The 18,239-nt window shown below is 39.7% G+C and overlaps 2 protein-coding genes across 3 annotated transcripts in view; both read left to right on the top strand.

The window, feature by feature from the left end:
* The window catches only part of MORN2 (MORN repeat containing 2), an 8,231-nt gene extending 2,227 nt beyond the window's left edge, over positions 1–6,004 (top strand). Inside the window, exons 2-5 of one of the 2 annotated variants that reach the window (XM_008068132.1) lie at positions 2,876–2,926; positions 3,303–3,409; positions 4,434–4,570; positions 5,768–6,004. In XM_008068132.1, coding sequence (XP_008066323.1) covers positions 3,350–3,409; positions 4,434–4,570; positions 5,768–5,870 — 300 coding nt within the window. In that variant the 5' untranslated portion in view covers positions 2,876–2,926; positions 3,303–3,349 and the 3' untranslated portion in view covers positions 5,871–6,004. The remainder of the gene's footprint in view (positions 1–2,875; positions 2,927–3,302; positions 3,410–4,433; positions 4,571–5,767) is intronic. The other variant, XM_008068133.2, reaches the window with a different exon arrangement.
* ARHGEF33 (Rho guanine nucleotide exchange factor 33) overlaps positions 3,388–18,239 on the top strand; it is a 90,407-nt gene continuing 75,555 nt past the window's right edge. Inside the window, exons 1-3 of the mRNA XM_021717597.1 lie at positions 3,388–3,409; positions 4,434–4,570; positions 12,647–12,754. The gene's annotated coding sequence lies outside the window, so the exon portion shown is untranslated. The remainder of the gene's footprint in view (positions 3,410–4,433; positions 4,571–12,646; positions 12,755–18,239) is intronic.

The raw sequence follows: 18,239 nt of genomic DNA on the forward strand, positions 1-18,239 counted from the left end.
TGCCCAGGCGGGTCTCGAACCCGTGGGCTCAGGCAATCCACTCACCTCAACCTCCCAAAGGCGCGGGATTACAGGCTGAGCCACCGAGCTCGGCTACATATTCGATTTTAAAACGTACTCTTAAATATCTACCATTATAAAAGATAACAGTACTTAACGTTGAATGATGTCTCAATAAATAAAAATATTTTTACTAATTGTTTTGTTCCTTATTCTGTTTTTGCATTTCTATTTTCTCCTGGATTCATTTTTCTCTATGTTAGAGTACATCTTTTTGTATTTCTTTCAGAGACAAACTGTAGGTACTTAATTCTGAATTCTTTCATGTTCAAAAAAATCTTTAGTTTCCATCATTTTAGATGGAATGTTTGGCTTGGGACAGACTATTCAAAATAATTTTCCCTCAGAGTGTTAAAGAAATCTTGCCCCCTTTTTTTTAGCATCCACTGTTGCAGATATCAGTACTTTGTTGTAGGTAATCTGTTTTTTGTTTGCTTGTTTTTAACTAACCCAGTTGGCCTTTGTCTCTATGCTGTGAAATTGTACTGTAGTCTGTCTACTTGTGAGATTTACTTAGCATATTTGTAGTCTAAGCACTCATTTTCTTTAGTTCTGAGGACTTTTTGGCCATTTATTCAAATATTGTAGACTCTACTTACTTCTCCTTCTGGAATTTTTGTCAATGTGACATGAGCATTTTGGATCTTCCAGTTCACTAACTTATTTTCAGTTGTCTCTGTCTCACTATTCAGCCCTTCTAAGAAGTTTATTTCACCAATTGTATCATACATTTCCTAGATTGCTAATTGGTTTTCTTTTCATAACTACCATTCCTGTTTCAAGGATACTAATGTCTTCCCTTTCTCTCTGAGGATATTATAGTTTTTTGAAGTCTTTAACTATAGCATTATTAACTCTGTTCTCAAGAAGATGGGGCTTCACCCTTTCTCACCTGGCACCTAAATTAATTTTGAAATTAGAGCTATCAGTTCCCTTGCCCTACCCATAGAGATTCTGACTCAGTAGCTGTGGGGCAGGGCAAAGAACCTTAAGAGCATCCCAGGTGATTCTGGTGCGTAGGCACTTTGATAATATTCTAGTAGATTCTACTGTCCTAGAAGATAGTGTTCACATATCCTCTCTACATAGGTTTTCTTTACTTTTTTTTTTTGAGTTGGAGTCTCACTCTGTCGCCCAGACTGGAGTGCAGTGGCCGCTCCCGGCCACCGCAGCCTCGCCTGCTGGGCTCCGGCAATCCTTCCGCCTCAGCCTTCCAAGTAACCGGAATTACAGGCATGCGCTGCCACGCCCGGCTGATTTTTTGATTTATTGTAGAGATGACGTCTTGCTGCCCAGGCGGGTCTTGAACCCACGGGCTCAGGCAATCCACTCACCTCAGCCTCCCAAAGGAGCGGGATTACAGACTGAGCCACCGAGCCCGGTTTACTTTTTTTTTTATTTTAAAGATGTGGAGTACGATTCAGGATTAGGTATACAGATGTTCATTATGCAAGTACCCTTGTTGATGAGGTGTGCTCCCTTACTTTACTGTTAGAAAAAAATTCATTTCTGATGTTTTAGCCCAGTTAATGTTCCAAGGTTCTGAGGCATAGATTCTCCTCAGACTTGTGGTTTTCTTTCTTCTTTTTCTTTTTCTTGTTAACCTGGTCTCTTGTCCATTCTCATTCTTCTTGGACCCACCCCCTCTTCCCACTTGCTATCTATCTTTATTTTCCATTTCATCCTACTGCCAAATCAGAGGTTCCTCACTCTATCTTACCTCTGTGGGACAATCAATAGATCATATGGGCTATCCAAGAGGAATAAAACACGTTCACACAAAAATATGTACATCAATGTTTATAGCAGCTTTATTCATAATGACCCAAACTAGAAACGACCTGAATGTCCAACTGGTGAATAAATAAACAAACTGTGCTATCTCCATATAGTGTTTTATATAATCTATTTGGTCACAAAAAGGAATGAAGTACTGATACATGAAAAGACATAGATAAACCCTGAAAACATTGAAAGAAGCCAGTCACAAAGGATCACATATTGTATAATTTCATTTATAGAAAATGTCCAGAACAGGCAAATCCATTGATACAGAAAGTAGATTAGTGTTTGCCAGCAACTACGGCCTGGGGGGATGAGGGATGCTGAAAGAAATGGTAAGTAACTGCTAATGGGTACCAGGTTTCTTTTTGGGGTCATTAAAATATTCCAAAATTAGGTTGTGATGGTTGAACAACTCTGAATATACTAAAGAATATTGAATTGTATATATATATATATATTTTTTTTTTTTTTTTTTTGAGTTGGAGTCTCACTCTGTCGCCCAGATGGGGTGCAGTGGTCGCTCCTGGCCACCACAGCCTTGACCTGATGGGCTCCGGCGATCCTTCCGCCTCAGCCTTCCAAGTAGCTGGAACTACAGGCGCGGGCTACCACGCCCGGCTAATTTTTTTTATTTATTGTAGAGATGAGGTCTCACCCAGTTGCCCAGGCGGGTCTCGAACCCACGGGCTCAGGCCATCCACTCACCTCGGCCTCCCAAAGCGCTGAGATTACAGGCTGAACCACCGAGCCCGGCTGAGTTGTATATTTTAAAGGGTAAATTTTTGTGGTGTGTGAAATTATATATTAATAAAGCTGTTAAAATAAATAAATAAAGTAGACCATCTAGGCCAAATTAATTATTTCCCCAGGACCCTAAACTAGATCATGGAAATGCCAAGTAACCATGATATGCGTGTGATCTTGTGAAATGAATCTATTTGGATAGTGGATAACGCGTATTGGTTATAGGTCTTAAGACATAAAAAAAATATTTAAATCTATGCGACTTCTCTTCACTCTTTTAAAACAGCTTCAGAAGTGTATAAGATAAGCTTTATATTTCCAAATGGAGACAAGTATGGTAAGCATACATTTTAATTACTTTTTCTATACAGAAAATTAAATAGCTTAAGAATTTTTTTAAATGTATAAAAGTACTACTGAGCTATTAACTCCATTAAATAAAATAACAGAAATTCTAATAGATGAACAGGTTTTAAAATTAAAACTCCAATGATAAGTCTAAACAGTATGCCTTGGAAGCCTATGGGATCTGTAAGTCTGGAAGTCTGGTTACCAGCTGCTGTAGGTCCATGGGTCTCCTCATCTCTGGCCTTACTGGTTTCAGTCAAAGAGAGCCAGGGGGCACAGTTATGATTAGGCTCAGACATAAATACTGTCTTACCTAGTCAAACAGAGTTTCCATTGACAATCTTCAGTATGTTTCTGTTGTTCAGATGGTGACTGTACAAGAACATCTTCTGGAGTCTATGAGAGAAACGGAATGGGTATCCACACCACTCCTAATGGGATTGTCTACATAGGAAGCTGGAAAGATGACAAGGTATAATTGTTTTTAATAGTGACAGTGGATAATTAGCCCTAAGGGTTAAATGAGTCCAGGCATTTCACTGTGAATCAAAAACATGTACAATAAGTAGACCATGTTATAAAAATAACAAATGATTACATTAGCGTATATGAGTACTATTCAACTCTTTAAGCACAGCTAATCATCATCATCAACATCTTTCTCATTTTCCATTCATTGAGTAAAGCTGAGCCCATTACATAGTTTCTCAAAACCCATTACCTCCTGAGAACCTCATGAGGTCGGTACTTTACAAATACTTCCACTTTACAAACGTGGGAAACCAGGCTGTTTCTTGCTCAGCTAGTAAGTGGTAAAACAAGAATGTGTATACGCCAGGCACGGTGGCTTATGCCTGTAGTCCCAGCACTTTGGGAGACCAAGATGAGAGGATTGCCTGAACCCACAGTTTTGAGACCAGCCTGGGCAACTTGGTGAGACCTCATCTCCACAATAAATTTAAAAATTAGCTGGGTATGGTGTTGTGTACCTGTAGTTCCAGCTACTTGGAAGGCTGAGACAGAAGGATCACCTGAGCCCAGCAGGTCAAGGCTGCAGTAGCCATGAGCGTGCCACTGCACTCCAGCCTGGGCAACAGAGTGAGACTCCAACTCAAAAAAGAAAAAAAAATGTGTATCCAGGTCTGCTTGAATCCAAGTTTGACTCTGAATAAGTACTTTGGACAGTTCTCTGAGTTAGCCAAACTGGTTGCCCGTGACGATTTCTGCCATATTCAAGGTATCTTGAGGACCCCTATTATCATTATCATGGGCCCCCGGATGGTCAGATGATCTAGATGAGGAACATTTGATTTAGTGGGATTCACAGGTAGATAAAGGTTAAGGACAATGATAAAAATATTGTCTTACTACTATGGAAATTAAAGGTGATACGAAGTTGATTAATAATACGGATGATCGACTTACACGTATACATTTTTAAAAGGTTCTGGGGAAGATATGAAGATTTGTTTCTGAGGTCATTCCCTTTGTTACAGATGAATGGTTTTGGAAGACTTGAACATTTTTCAGGAGCAGTATATGAAGGACAATTTAAGGATAATATGTTTCATGGATTGGGAACTTACACATTCCCAACTGGGGCAAAGTATACTGGAAATTTCAATGAAAATAGGTAAACTTAAAATAGAAAAAAAATCACTGTAGTTCTAAAATATTCTTTTCAGGCATGTTTACTTAAATACAATTTAGTTAATGTGAAATATTCTTTCATAATACATTTAGTTTCTAAAATTGTGGGGAGTTTGGGGGGGAATATAGGGAGAAGTGCTGAGAGGCTAAAACCATCATAAGCCTCCAAAAGGGAGTATCACTCTTTGTGATCATCCTTTAGACTTTTCTCTTATCGGTCTTTTCCTTTCTGTTCCTATAAGCCTTTTGGCTGTCAGCTTGGAAATGGAAAGCTTATTCTAATTATTAAGAAGATATAGGCCAAAAATTGCTTTCACTTGAGATATCTTAATATACATTTTAAAAAGCAGCTTCGGGAGTAATTTCATAATTGTTTATTTCATCTTGACCTGACATGTGTACATTTTAGAAGGCTAATTTTTAAAATGTAAGCAAAAGTAGTTAATTTTCACATTGTAAAAATGTACCTACTGTTGTCCTTTCTGAGCATATGCTTATAGGAAAAATAAAAGTGAAATGAAACATGAGTACAGTTTTTCAAACTTAGTCTTCACACTGAAGACCAGGACATGCCATCCAGAGGTTCAAGTACATTTGTAAATATCCTCCTATCATTTCCAAAATTGAAAATGCAGCCTAATTGTTATGAGACAATTGGTGTGAATACATTTTGAGGAGGGCAGAAAAATGTTCACCTAATTTGAGTCTCAGTCTGGACAATAGCACATTTTTTCTGTTGATGTTAATAATGGGAGAAAAATCTAACCTATGGGATAAGGTCTGTCTGTTTATGTGAAGTGTATTTTTACCATACCAGAGTCCAAGAAAACCCCAGCACAGAGCACAGCACTTCAAACATCATTGATGGTCAAGAAATATTTGTTGAATAAACAAATGAACTAATTAATATAGACAATCAATATAAACTTTTCATTTTTAAATAGATTGTTTTGATTTTGTGTTAGCTTATATGATCCTAAAATCTTGGACACCAAAACTTGTATAATAACAATGTTTGTTTGGAATAGTATTTTTTTGTAGGATTTGAAAGCAGGATGCTGGGTTTTAAATCACAGCTTGAAAGTAGAAGGATATGATGCTTTAGACATAGTATCTAATATGTAGGCAGTTTCATGTCTGGAGGGCAATTCTTGATCTTGGTTATTTTTCCCTCTTGCAGGGTAGAAGGTGAAGGGGAATATACTGACATCCAAGGACTGGAATGGAGTGGCAGCTTTCATTTTACAGCTGCCCCAGGTCTGAGACTGAAACTCCATATGTAGATGTTCTGCACCAAAGTTTAAGTGGGTAGCTGAAGCACTAGTTGTAAGAAAAGCTAGGAAATCTGTCATCTGAAGTGACTTCATGCGCTACTTCTATAGTGCCAGCTTGCCAATAAAACCATCACTCACTTATGCCTTGTTGAACTTTATTTTCATTATCTTATAATTAGTCTAAAATGAATTGTGTGATTCAGTACAGCAGACCTATTCAGATCTTGGAAAATTAATTTCCAATCCTTTGCCTGAGTTTTGTCTTTTTTTCTTTTCCTCCTAGTTTGTGCTTTGTATGTTTATTTTGGAAGAAAAAAGCTTTCCCTGACTTGCCCTTTGCAAGTATGAAAATATTTTTCCCAACTGAACTTTCCCCCCATTATTATGATAAAAACACTTAAGATGAGATCTACCCTTTTCACACAATTTTAAGTGTACAAGATATTATCAATGACTATAGGTACTGTACAATGTTGTACTTCAAATCTCTAGAGTGCATTCACCTTGCTTGCCTGAAACTTTATGTCCTTTGATTAGTAACTCCTCATTTCTCCTCCCCAATCCCCTGGTAATTACTATTCCACTCTGAGTTTATGAATTTGACTATTTTAAATACCTTATACAAATGGAATCATACTCTACTGTTCTTTCCGTGACTGGATTATTTCACTTAGGATAATGTCTGCAAGGTTTATCCATGTTGTCACATATTGCAGAATTGCCTTCTTTATTAAGGCTGAATGGTATTCCATTGTACATATATACCAAATTTTTTTTATTCATTGCGACTAGACACTTAGGTTGTTTCCACATCTTGGCTACTGAGAATAGTGCTGCGATCAACAAAAAAGTGCTGATATCTCCTTGAGATCTTGATTTCAATTCTTTTAGATAAACAGAAGTAGGATTGCTGACTCATATGGTAGCTCTATTTTTAACCTTTTGAGGAACCTTCACAGTGTTATCATAGTGACTTTATCATTTTGCATTCCCACCAACAGTGGGTAAGAGTCAGATCCCCCAGTTTTTCCAACTTTCTTTCTGTGTCCAAAAATTTAGAATGCTTTGACTACTCTGTGACCCAGCCAGTCACAGAGGTTTTTCCCAGTATGGCAAGAGCATACCCAGTCTCTGATAAGGTACCTAAGTTGTTGCCCAGAACGCTGAAGGAAACTGTTCCCAGCCCTGAGTCAAATTCCTTAAACCCATGCCTGATCCCTCACTGCAGACACACCAAGGTAAACACCCTTCTCAAACTCTTACCATCTGTCTGGTAGGTTGATGCGGTGTTCTGCCAGGAAGTTCCCCTAATAAATGCTTTGGACTGATCACCTTGGCTTTCAGCGCTTTTTTCTTAGGATCCTAACCGTCTCAGAGTAGAGTTAGCAACCCTTATGGGAACTCCCCTGCCATCATTTTTGCAGTGGAGAGTTCAAAGATTTGGAAGGATGAAAGTTCAAAGATTTGGAGGGGTGAAGCAGCAAGACTTCCTATCGCTGTGCATCCTTATCATTTGCTGTCTTTTGTTTTTGACAGTAGCTGTCCTGACAGGTGTAAGTTAGTATCTATTATGCTTTTGATTTCCATTTCCCTGATGTTTAATGACACTGAGCATTTTTTCAGATATGTATTGACCATTTATATGTGTTATTCAGAGAAATATCTATCCAGTCCTTAATCCATTTTTGAAATTAGGTTATTAATTTTTTTTAACCACTGAGTTGCCAGTGTTCCTTGTATATTTTGCAGATTAGCTCTTTATGAGATACATGGTTTATGGGCAACCCCTTCAGGTCCCCTCCCACTGTGGGAGCTTTTCTGTCCTCTCAATAAATCCTGCTTTCAAGAAAAAAAAAAAGATACTGGGTTGCAAATGTGTCCTCCCATTCTGCAGGTTGTCTTTCCCCTCTCGATTGTTTCCTTTGCTATGCAAATTTTGGTTTGATGTAGTTGCACTTGTTTGTTTTTGCTTTGGTTGCCTGGGCTTTTGGTGCCATCATCTATGAAATCATTGTCAAGACCCATGTCATGAGGATTTTCCCCTGTGTTTCCAACAGCACATTGAAAGGGTCATACACGATGATCAAGTGGGATTTATCCCTGGGGTGCAAGGATGGATCAACATACGAAAATCAATTAATGTAATATATACCACGTTAGCAGAATAAAAAATAAAAATCACATGATCAACTCAATAGACACAGAAAAAGCATTTGACAAAATTCAGCACCTATATGTTAATTTTGAGTCAGAGTCTCACTCTGTTACCCAAACTGGAGTGCAGTGGCACAATCACAGCTCACCGCAGCCTCCAACTCCTAGGCTCAAGTGATCTTCCTACCTCTCAAGTAGCTGGGACTACAGGCCTATGCCACCATATCTGGCCAATTATTTTTTGTAGAGATGAGATCTTGCTATGTTGCTCAGGCTGGTCCCGAACTCTTGGGCTCAAACAATCCTCCCACCTCAGCCTCCCAAAATGCTGGGGTCATAGACATGAGCAACCACACCTAGCAGTACCCATTTATTAATTTAAAAAATTAGGAACAGAAGGAAGTTACCTCAACAAATATAAAAAGCCCACAGCTAACATCGTACTCAAAAGTGAAAAACTGAAAAGTTTTTACTCTAAGATCAGGTACAAGGCAAAGACGCAACTCTTGTCACTTCTACCTTTAAAATGTATACATTAGGGGCAACCCCTTTGGGTTCCCTCCCACTGTGGGAGCTATTCTGTCCTCTCAATAAATCCTGCTTTCAAAAAAAAAAAGTATACATTGGCTGGGTACAGTGGCTCAAGCCTGTAATCCCAGCACTTTGGGACGCCAAGGTGAGAGGATTGCCTAAGCCTGAGGGTTCAAGACCAGCCTGGTCAATATGGTGAGACCTCGTCTCTACAATAAATCAAAAAAATTAGCCGGCTGTAGCCGGGCTCAGTGGCTCAGCCTGTAATCCCGCGCCTTTGGAAGGCTGAGGTGAGTGGATTGCCTGAGCCTGCGGGTTCGAGACCTGTTTGGGCAACTTGGCAAGACCTCATCTCTACAATAAGTCAAAAATTAGCCAGGCGTGGTAGTGCCTGCCTGTAGTTCCAGCTACTTGGAAGGCTGAGGCAGAAGGATCGCTGGAGCCCAGCAGGTCGAGGCTGCGGTGGCCGGGAGCGGCCACTGCACTCCAGTCTGGGCAACAGAGTGAGACTCCATCTCAAAAAAAAAAAATTAGCTGGCTGTGTTAGCACGCACCTGTAGTTCTGCTACTTGGAAGGCTGAGGCAGAAGGATCATCAGAGCCCAGCTGGTCAATGCTGGGGTGGCCATGAGTATATCACTGCACTCCAGGTTGGGTGATGGAGTGGGACTACAACTCAAAAAAAAAAAAAAATATATATATATATATATATATATAAATATATATATGTATTTATATATATATACACACATTTTAAAGGAGACTATCAAGAAAGTGAAAATGGCTGGGTGTGGTGGCTCATACCTGTAATTCCAGCACTTTGGGAGGCCGAGATGGGAGAATCACTTGAGCCCAGGAGTTTGAGACTAGCCTGGGTAACATAATAAGACCTTGTGTGTACAAAAAATTAGGAATTAACCAAGTGTGGTGACATGTGCCTGTAGTCCCAACCACTTAGGAGGGTGAGGCTGAGAATCACTTGAGCTAGGAGGTCGAGACGGTAATGAGCTGTGATGGTGCCACTGTACTCCATCCTGGGCAACAGAGTGATCCCCAACTCAATAAAAATGAGAATGAAGTGAAAATACAATCCTCAGAGTGGAAGAAAATATTCCAAGTCATTTGTCGATTGTCAGAAATTTACCTAAAATTTCTGCTTCAGCTTCCATTTTTAGGCCTGACATAAATCGTTTGAAACCCAATCATATCCTATCACCCTGGCCTAGTTAAAACTTTCCCTCCCACATGGCTGTTTGCAAATCTAGTCCACATGTTTACTTGTGCCTTATACTACTGCCCCCAAGCCCAACCTATCCTACTGCTGGTGACCATAATAAAACCTACAGGTCCCCACCCGCTGGTTGGGCTCCCTCTACTTCAAGACTTCTCATTGGCAACCCTACCCTCCCTGGGACTTGGGAGATTAATGCCTTCTGTTTTATGTATTTTGCTTTCACCTCCTCGTTGTGTCTCACGTAGTTGATACACCCAAATCTGACCTTCTCCTCTGCCAGGGCTCCCCTTGAGAGTGGCTATCTTGGCATATGGCCATTTATGACAGAGAGACCTCAAGACAAATTTAAAGAGAAACCATAACAATAAAAATCATAACACTGATAAAGGTCTAGTTTCCAGAACACATACAGAACTTTTACAACTCAACAATAAAAAAGGCAACCCAATTAGAAAATGAGCAAGGAGTTTGAGCAGACGTTTTCCCAAATTAGATATACAAATGACCAATAAGTTATCAAAAAGATGCTTAACAGCCTTACTCTTTAGTGAAATGCAAATCAAACCCACAATGAGATACCACTTTACAACCACTAGGATGGCTATATTAAAAACAAAACCAGAGCCGGGCTCGGTGGCTCAGCCTGTAATCCCGCACCTTTGGGAGGCTGAGGTGAGTGAATTGCCTGAGCCTGCAGGTGCGAGACCCGCCTGGGCAACTTGACGAGACCTCATCTCTACAATAAATCAAAAAATGAGCTGGGCGTGGTAGCATACGCCTGCAATTCCGGCTACTCAGAAGGCTGAGGTGGAAGGATTGCCGGAGCCCAGTGGGTAGAGGCTGCGGTGGCCGGGAGCGGCCACTACACTCCAGTCTGGGCGACGGAGTGAAACTCCAACTCAAAAATAAATAAATAAATAAATAAATAAATAAATAAAAAACAAAACAAAACCAGGCAATACACAGATTGACAAGGAAGAGGAGAAACTGGACTTCTCAAACATTTCTAATGGGAGCGTGAAATGCTGCAGCTGCTGTGGAATACATTTCTTCAAATTATTAAACAGACTCAGCAATACCTAGGTATATACCCAAGAGAATTGACTTGTACACAAATGTTCATATCAATATTTTTCATTGCTATGGTCTGAATGTGTCATTCCAAAATTCATGTTGAAATCCAATTGCTATTTTGGTGGTATTAAGAGATGAGCCCTTTAAGAGGTGATTAGGTCATGATATCGGAGCCCTTATGGATGGGATCAGTACCCTTATAAAACAGGTGTGAGAGAGATTGCTTGCTTCTTTTGCCATGTGAGGATGCAGCAAGAAGGTGCCAGCTTTGAACAAGAGAGCAAGCCCTTACCTGATAGGGAATCTGCTAGTGCCTTGATCTTGGACTTCTCAACCTCCAGAACTGTGAGCAGTAAATCTCTTTTGTTTACAAATTACCCAACCTGAAGTATTTTGTGGTAACAGCTCAAAGGAACTAAGACATTCATAATATCCCCTACTGGAAACAACCCAAATGTCCATCATCTGATGAATATAGTTACAAAATGTGGTATGTCCACACAATAGAATATTATTTAGCCATAGAAAGAAATGAAGTACTGATACTATGACATGAACGAACTTCAAAAACTAAGTGAAAAGAGCCAGTCACCAAAGGCTACGAATTATATGGTTTCATTTATGTGAAACGCCCTATATGGTTTCATTTATGTGAAATACCCAGAATAGACAAATCCTTAAATAGAAAATCAATTAGTGACTGTTAGGGGAGAGAAGAATTAGGAAGCATGAAGTTTCTTTTTGGAGTGATGGAAATGTTCTAGTATTAGATAGTAGTAATGGTTGTACAATCTTATAAATAAACTAAAATCAATGGAATTGTCCACTTTAAAGGGGCAAATTTTATGTATGATATGTGAATTTATCTCAATGTCTTAAAAAGTACATCTGTGTGTTGTCATATATTCTATATCCAGAAAGCTTCTTTGCTTTTTATATAAAACAAATGAAAAAATATCAGAACATTAAAAGTCAGCTACATTTTAAAAATTACAGTAAAGACCTGAGAGTTTTTGCTGAAATGCTATTATTCTAAAACTGACAAAAAATAGTATCTGCGATCAATAATTTTTGTCATATTTCTTTATTAAAAATCTTTTGAATATTTGTAGTTCCCAATATATCACTGGCAAAAAATGTATATTTTATTTTTTGCCAAACTAACATAAATTTGGGGTGAAATATCTTTTAAAATGTTGAAATAAAATGGTATTTTTGTTATTTTATCATAATAATAGCTTTATATTTAAATGTTAAAGATCCTATTTATAAGTATTCAAAGATACATTTTAAAAGTTGGATGTGTTACTTAGCATTAGCTAGCATATTTGTAGAATTAAATATTATTATTATATTGGAATCTGTAAGGAGACAAATACTGGACAAGAGAGGTGAAAGGAGGTTTTCAGGGACTAGGACATATCATTCAAATTCAAAACTTCTAGAAAATATTTTATAGAAAAATATCTGCTTTGCTGCAAACTTAATTTTTCTTAATGTTTTCTTCAAATTATTTAAGGTATCAAATTATGCAAGAGCAAGCCATCTCACTCTTAAATTCTTTAACTTTCTTTTGCTATATTAATAACTTTTATTGTGCAAATTTTTCAGTTTTCTGTGATAACAAAGACATTCCTTTTAAGCTTATTTCTCCCATCTCCTCCTTGGAACTCAATGCAGTTCAGTTATTTGATTAGTTCATGCTAGAATTTGACCTGGAGCTTATATAATTAGAAGAGACACTAGTTTTCCTCATTTAAAAGGCTGGTTAGCGAATGACAGTCTTGTTTCAGGGGAAGTCAAACCTCTCCACAGCTTCTTTGTCTAACCTTTAACTTAATTCAGAACCCAGATAAGCCTTGATCTGAGGAGGATATAACCACGACGATGAGCAACATGGGGTGAGTATGAGCTTTTATAAGCTTTGAGGGACTTTGAAAAGGGAAGTAATTTTAGAAGAGAAGAAAACTCATCCATCCTTACCATATGGTGTACTAATTAAAATTCAATATATGCTAGCATTTATTTAAGGTAGCTGTTCAAAGAAAGAACTTTTATTCAAAAGTTAGAACAATTTGTAAGACACTAATTTATTTCCTTGCTTAATTTTTATATCTTAATTGCCTTTGCTGGTAAGCTGCAAATGAAAATGTACTGAAAATGTCAACTGATGAACAGTTGTTCTGCATGTTTATATTTTTAGTTGAAACTGAGTTAAATTTCGAGAGCAGTCCTAATGAGAATATGATAGGTAGCGTAAGTCCAACATGCACATGCCTCTTTGGGATTAAGAATAATTAAAGAACGAAAAAGATTAGGGATGGAGGGAGATTGGTTTACGCCTTTCTAATACAGAAAAAAGAATAGAGGATTCTGTCAGAGTTCACTCCTCTATTTACAAAAAAAACTGTGCTGATTGAAAATGTGTGCTGATTAGTTAGGGGCATTTATTAATGAAACCTAATTTAAACAGTTTATGGGGTTTTGAAGGTGTAATGAGAAAAATTGAGTTTTACTTAAAAGCTTTCTTTACTTAAGCGAAAATAAGATTCCATTATAATTTGTATTGGAATTATTTGAGTTTTTATATGTTGAAATAGTAATATTCTGAATATATAGAAATCTGTCTTTGTATTTCCCTTTTATCTTTTTAAATAGCTCCTTTCAATACAAAATCATACTGCTGCAAATGGCATAGCTATGTTATTGAAGGCTACTTCCAAAAGATTCAACACAAATGATCAGATATTTATACTAAAGAAAAAATTTTTTGACACATATTTATTTTAAGCAGTTTCCACAAAGTAATGAACATCTACATTTTTATTCCATGGGCTCTGAAAATACAATCTAAACTCATTTGAAAATGCAGAGGTTTTTGAAAGGAAGATGTGCATGCTTTTGTTAACTTTTAGTACAAATATAAAGGCTGCATTTTGAAGCTTAAAGTTGACAGATGAGTGCCATGCACAAATTCCATTTGCATTTGGTTGGCTTGACTGGGGACAGAATTGATGAGACTCCTGGATTTTTCTTTGTTCTCTCTCCTTGCTTCCCTTTTCTCTGGATATGAGTATACTTCAACATGGCAGGTCACTGGTAAACTCTAAGCCATGTGTGTGCAAAGATCGGTTTCCTTCCCTCTCTCCCTCTTTTCCTCCCTTCCTTCTTTTCTTTTTCTTTAATGACAGTAGTTCTTAACTTCTTTTGGTGAGAAGGATAACTTTCAGAATCCTCAGAAGTCAGTCTACCCTTTTTGCAAAATAACCACACAAAATTTTGCATACAATTTCAGGAGATTTGTAGGCGATCTGAAACCCAATCCATGGACCCTCGACTAAGAACCTTTGATTTTGATTTTGGAACTGGAGTAAGAGTTGTTCAATATCTTTCTTAATTTCTGGGTTTTTATAAAATATAAGGATTTCTAAGTTAATAATTCTTGCTAATCTTCTCTCAGGGACAGTGTGGAAGATGCACCCCCCTGCCACCACACACAATTCACATGAGAGTGGGACATATTTTAACCATCATATTGCTGCTGCTCGTCCCCACAGTCTTGACTGATCACTTATGCCTTTCAAAGAGTGCCAAGAATCACCTTGGGAGACACAGAAGAAAAAAAAATCCTCATTATTTTATTTGTAAAGCACTTTCAATGCCCCAAATAAGATGAACTCAACAAATCATAAATTGCTAACATCACAGAGAACACTCTTTCTGATTAGTAGCTTCACGATTATTTTGATATCTGTTCCTGCTCTTATTAGAAGAGAGGGTTCTTGCCCTTATTAGAAGATAGGTATTAACATCTGTTCAAGTCTTCCTAAAATAATCAGAAAAATAAAGAGACTGTGGCAGCGGATTGGATGCTCACATATATCCACTTGAGGAAATCTGTAGGATTTCTTCCCTGAGGATGAGAGAGTAGCTGTTTTGGATTTGTCTTTGGGACCTACTTACCTCAAAGCTATTTGAGGATACAGTGCCACTGTTGGGGGCTCTGCCAACCCTTCCCAGTATCCTTCAGGCTCTCCTGCTGGCATGATTTTAGCAAGCAATAAAGAGGCAAATATTGGGAAATTCTCATGCTCTCTAAAAAGCCTCCAGCTGGACACAACACTTCATGCCTGTAATCCTAGCACTTTGTGAGGCTGAGGCAGGAGGATTGCTTGAGCCCAGGAGTTTGAGACCAGCCTGAGTGACATAGCAAGACTTCATCTCTACAAAAACAAAAAAAATTTTTAAATTACCTGGGCATGGTGGCATGCGCCTGTGGTCCCAGCTGCTCTGGAGGCTGAGACGGAAGGATCGCTTAAGCCTAGAAGCTGAAGGCTGCAGTGAGTCGTGATCATGCCACTGCACTCCAGCCTGGGCAGCAGAGTGAGACCCCAACTCTAAAAATAAAAATAAATAAAAGCCCCTTCTTACTTCTTCCCTGGATTCCTTATGGAGTGTGTGGATGGGCAGGTTGGGTGGAGATGGTAAAGGAGGGCTGAGGGATATCGGGGGGAAGCGGAAAATTCTTGTCTATCAGGTACCCCAGCACCTGCCACTTCCTAACACCTGGGCAGAGGATGAACAACAGGAGAGAAAGGATGGTTATATGTCTTTTGTGAGCCGCTTCTCAATCCTCTCTCCCTATCTCCTGGGAGAGTTTGTCAGTGCACCCCAAAATGACACCGGGGGAAGTAAAAGTTAAGGCTCTGTGAAAATTAGAGCCACCAAGTTCACTGGTACAGCAGAGTCAGCCCCCTGTGGGTGTCCCAGGTCAGACAGGCTTAGAGCAATTGTAAATATTCCTTTATGAATGTATTTTCTGCTTCTAAATCTGAGTGCCACTATCCAGCTCTTTTCTTGGGCAAAGCGTCCGATCGGCTCACGGAGGAGCCTCTGAAATGTCCTACCCATTTGTGCCCTCCTTTCCCGTTTAGCAATCACTTCCCTGATTGAGGCCATCATCATCTTTACTTGGGTTGCTAAGGCGCTTACCCACTGGCCTTTCTGCAGCTGGTCTTTCCTGTGCAGTGCCACAAAGTCACCTTCTTGCCCAGGCGACATGCTCTTGTTTCTCCCTTGCTTTAAAACTTGAGATGACTCTGTATTCTCGCCACAACAGAGCAGGCTCCAGAGCAGAGATGTATGGCCCTCTCTCTGTCCCTAATCCCCCTGCCTGGCCTTGCCCTCTGCCCTATCCTCCACACTCCCAAGTCGCCGAGGCTTTGTGTGATGGACGTTCCTTTGCTGACCCTCTTCTTACAATTTCTACCTATCATTCAAAGCTCAGATCCTGTCCTCTGTGTGAAACTGTCTCTAATCCCCGCAACTAGAACTCATCTTTTCTCCTCTGAAAGTTCTGGACATTGACACTTTTCTTGTTTCCTTTGTCTCAATCCATCATGTGTTACATTGTCTGTGAATCTCATCTTTCTTACTAGACTGTAAGCAGAAACTATGGCGTCCTCGTATATATCCCAGCACCTGGAACAATGCCTTTTACATGGCACATGCTTAACAAATACTTGCGGAATTCACATAAACTCTATTTTTCCTAAAATCACAAGAAAGCCCCAAAACTCAACTTTAGCCAAACTTTCCCTTTTTCTTCCCCAATAGAGTGGCCCCATTTTCAAGTTTCTATATGAAGAACTCAAACGAGTAGCAGCTAAAACGTGGGCAGTGCAAAGGAGAAAGGATTAAAACAAGGGCTGGAACAACACACTATAGGTTTCTGAGTAGAAAGGATGCTGTGAATGTCTAGAAAGGACACATGGGCTCCAAGGAAATGAGATAAAACGCTCCAGAATTTAAAAACATTGTTGGTTCTAGACAACTTCCTAGAGGACTAGTGTATTATCAGTGACGACTGGGTTCATCTGTATATGACGGAAAAATAAAATAATAGTGGCTTAAACAAGCTAGAAGAGTATTTCTCTCTTATATTTAAAAAAAAGGCTGAGCGCAGTGGCTCACGCCTATAATCCCAGCACTATGGGAGGTCAAGTGGGAGGATTAATTGAACCCAGGAGTTCGAGACCAGCCTGGCAACACAGAAAGACCACACTCATCTCTACGATAATAAAAATAAAAAAATTAGCCAGGTATGGTGGCATGTGCCTGTAGTTCCAGCTACTCAGGAGGCTGAGGTGAAAAGATCGCCTGAGCCCAGGAGGTTGAGACTATGGTGAACCAGGATTGTGCCACTGCACTCCAGCCTGGGCAACAAAGTGAGACCCTAACCAAAAAATAATAATAATAATCGGGTACGGTGGGGCAGGCCTGTGTTCCCAGCTATTCAGGAGGCTGAGGTGGAAGGATTGCCTGAGCCCAGGAGGTTGAGACCAGGGTAAGCCAGGCTCATGTCACTGCACTCCAGCTTGAGAGGCAAAAACAGCAGGAGTGCAGTGTGGCATGACCAGTGTAAGCCAGGGTCATGCCACTGCACTCCAGCCTGGGCAACAGAGTGAGACCCTAACCAAAATAATAATAATAAGCCCCAAAACTTAATAATCGGGTATGGTGGGGCAGACCTGTATTCCCAGCTACTCAGGAGGCTGAAGTGGAAGGATCGCCTGAGCCAAGGAAGTTGAGACCACAGTAAGCCAGGGTCATGTCACTGCACTCCAGCCTGAGAGGCAAAAACAACAACAACAAAAAACAGAGAGGCTGGCAGTCCCGAGCTGTCAGATCAGTTCCTTGTGGTGAGGCACCCAGGTCCTTCTGGTTCGCTCTTCTGTCATCCTTCGTATATCACCTCTTGGTCCAAGAAGGCTGCGAGGGTACCACCTATCTCATTGGAAAGAGCAATGGGGGAAAAAAGTGTGTTCTCCCTTTAAGGAGATTTGCCAGAGGTCACTCACACTCTTTCTACTCTTTTTGCATGCATCTACTCTGTGGTTACACCTTCCTGTGAGGGAAGGAGGAATAAGGCCTTTTAACTGTTTACTCAAGAAAAAGGTGAAGGCAGGGTACGGTGACTCACGCCTGTATTCTTAGCACTTTGGGAGGCCAAGGTGAGTGGATTGCCTAAGCCCAGGAGTTTGAGACCAGCCTGCACAACATGACAAGACTTTGTCTCTACAAAAAAATTAAAAAGTTAGTCAGGCATGGTGGCACACACCTGTAGCCCCCGCTACTTGGCAGGCTGAGGTGGGAGGATAGCCTGAGCCCAGGAGGTCGAGGTTGTGGTGAGCTGTGATTGTCCCTGACTAAGAAAAAAAGAAGAAGAAAAAGGGGAGAATGAATACTGGGTGGCAACTAGCTGTGTCTGGTCTGACTGAACTGGTTCCAGGCCTTACATTGCCGCTCATATCCTTTAGGACAAAGTACAACATTATGCACAAAAGGAATCTTTTTCTTTTCTTCTTCTTTTTTTTTTTTTTTTTT

The sequence above is a fragment of the Carlito syrichta genome, unplaced genomic scaffold (genome assembly GCF_000164805.1).
Source record: "Carlito syrichta isolate Samal-C Ts95f unplaced genomic scaffold, Tarsius_syrichta-2.0.1 Scaffold309881, whole genome shotgun sequence".
In the NCBI taxonomy this organism is placed as follows: Eukaryota; Metazoa; Chordata; class Mammalia; order Primates; family Tarsiidae; genus Carlito; species Carlito syrichta.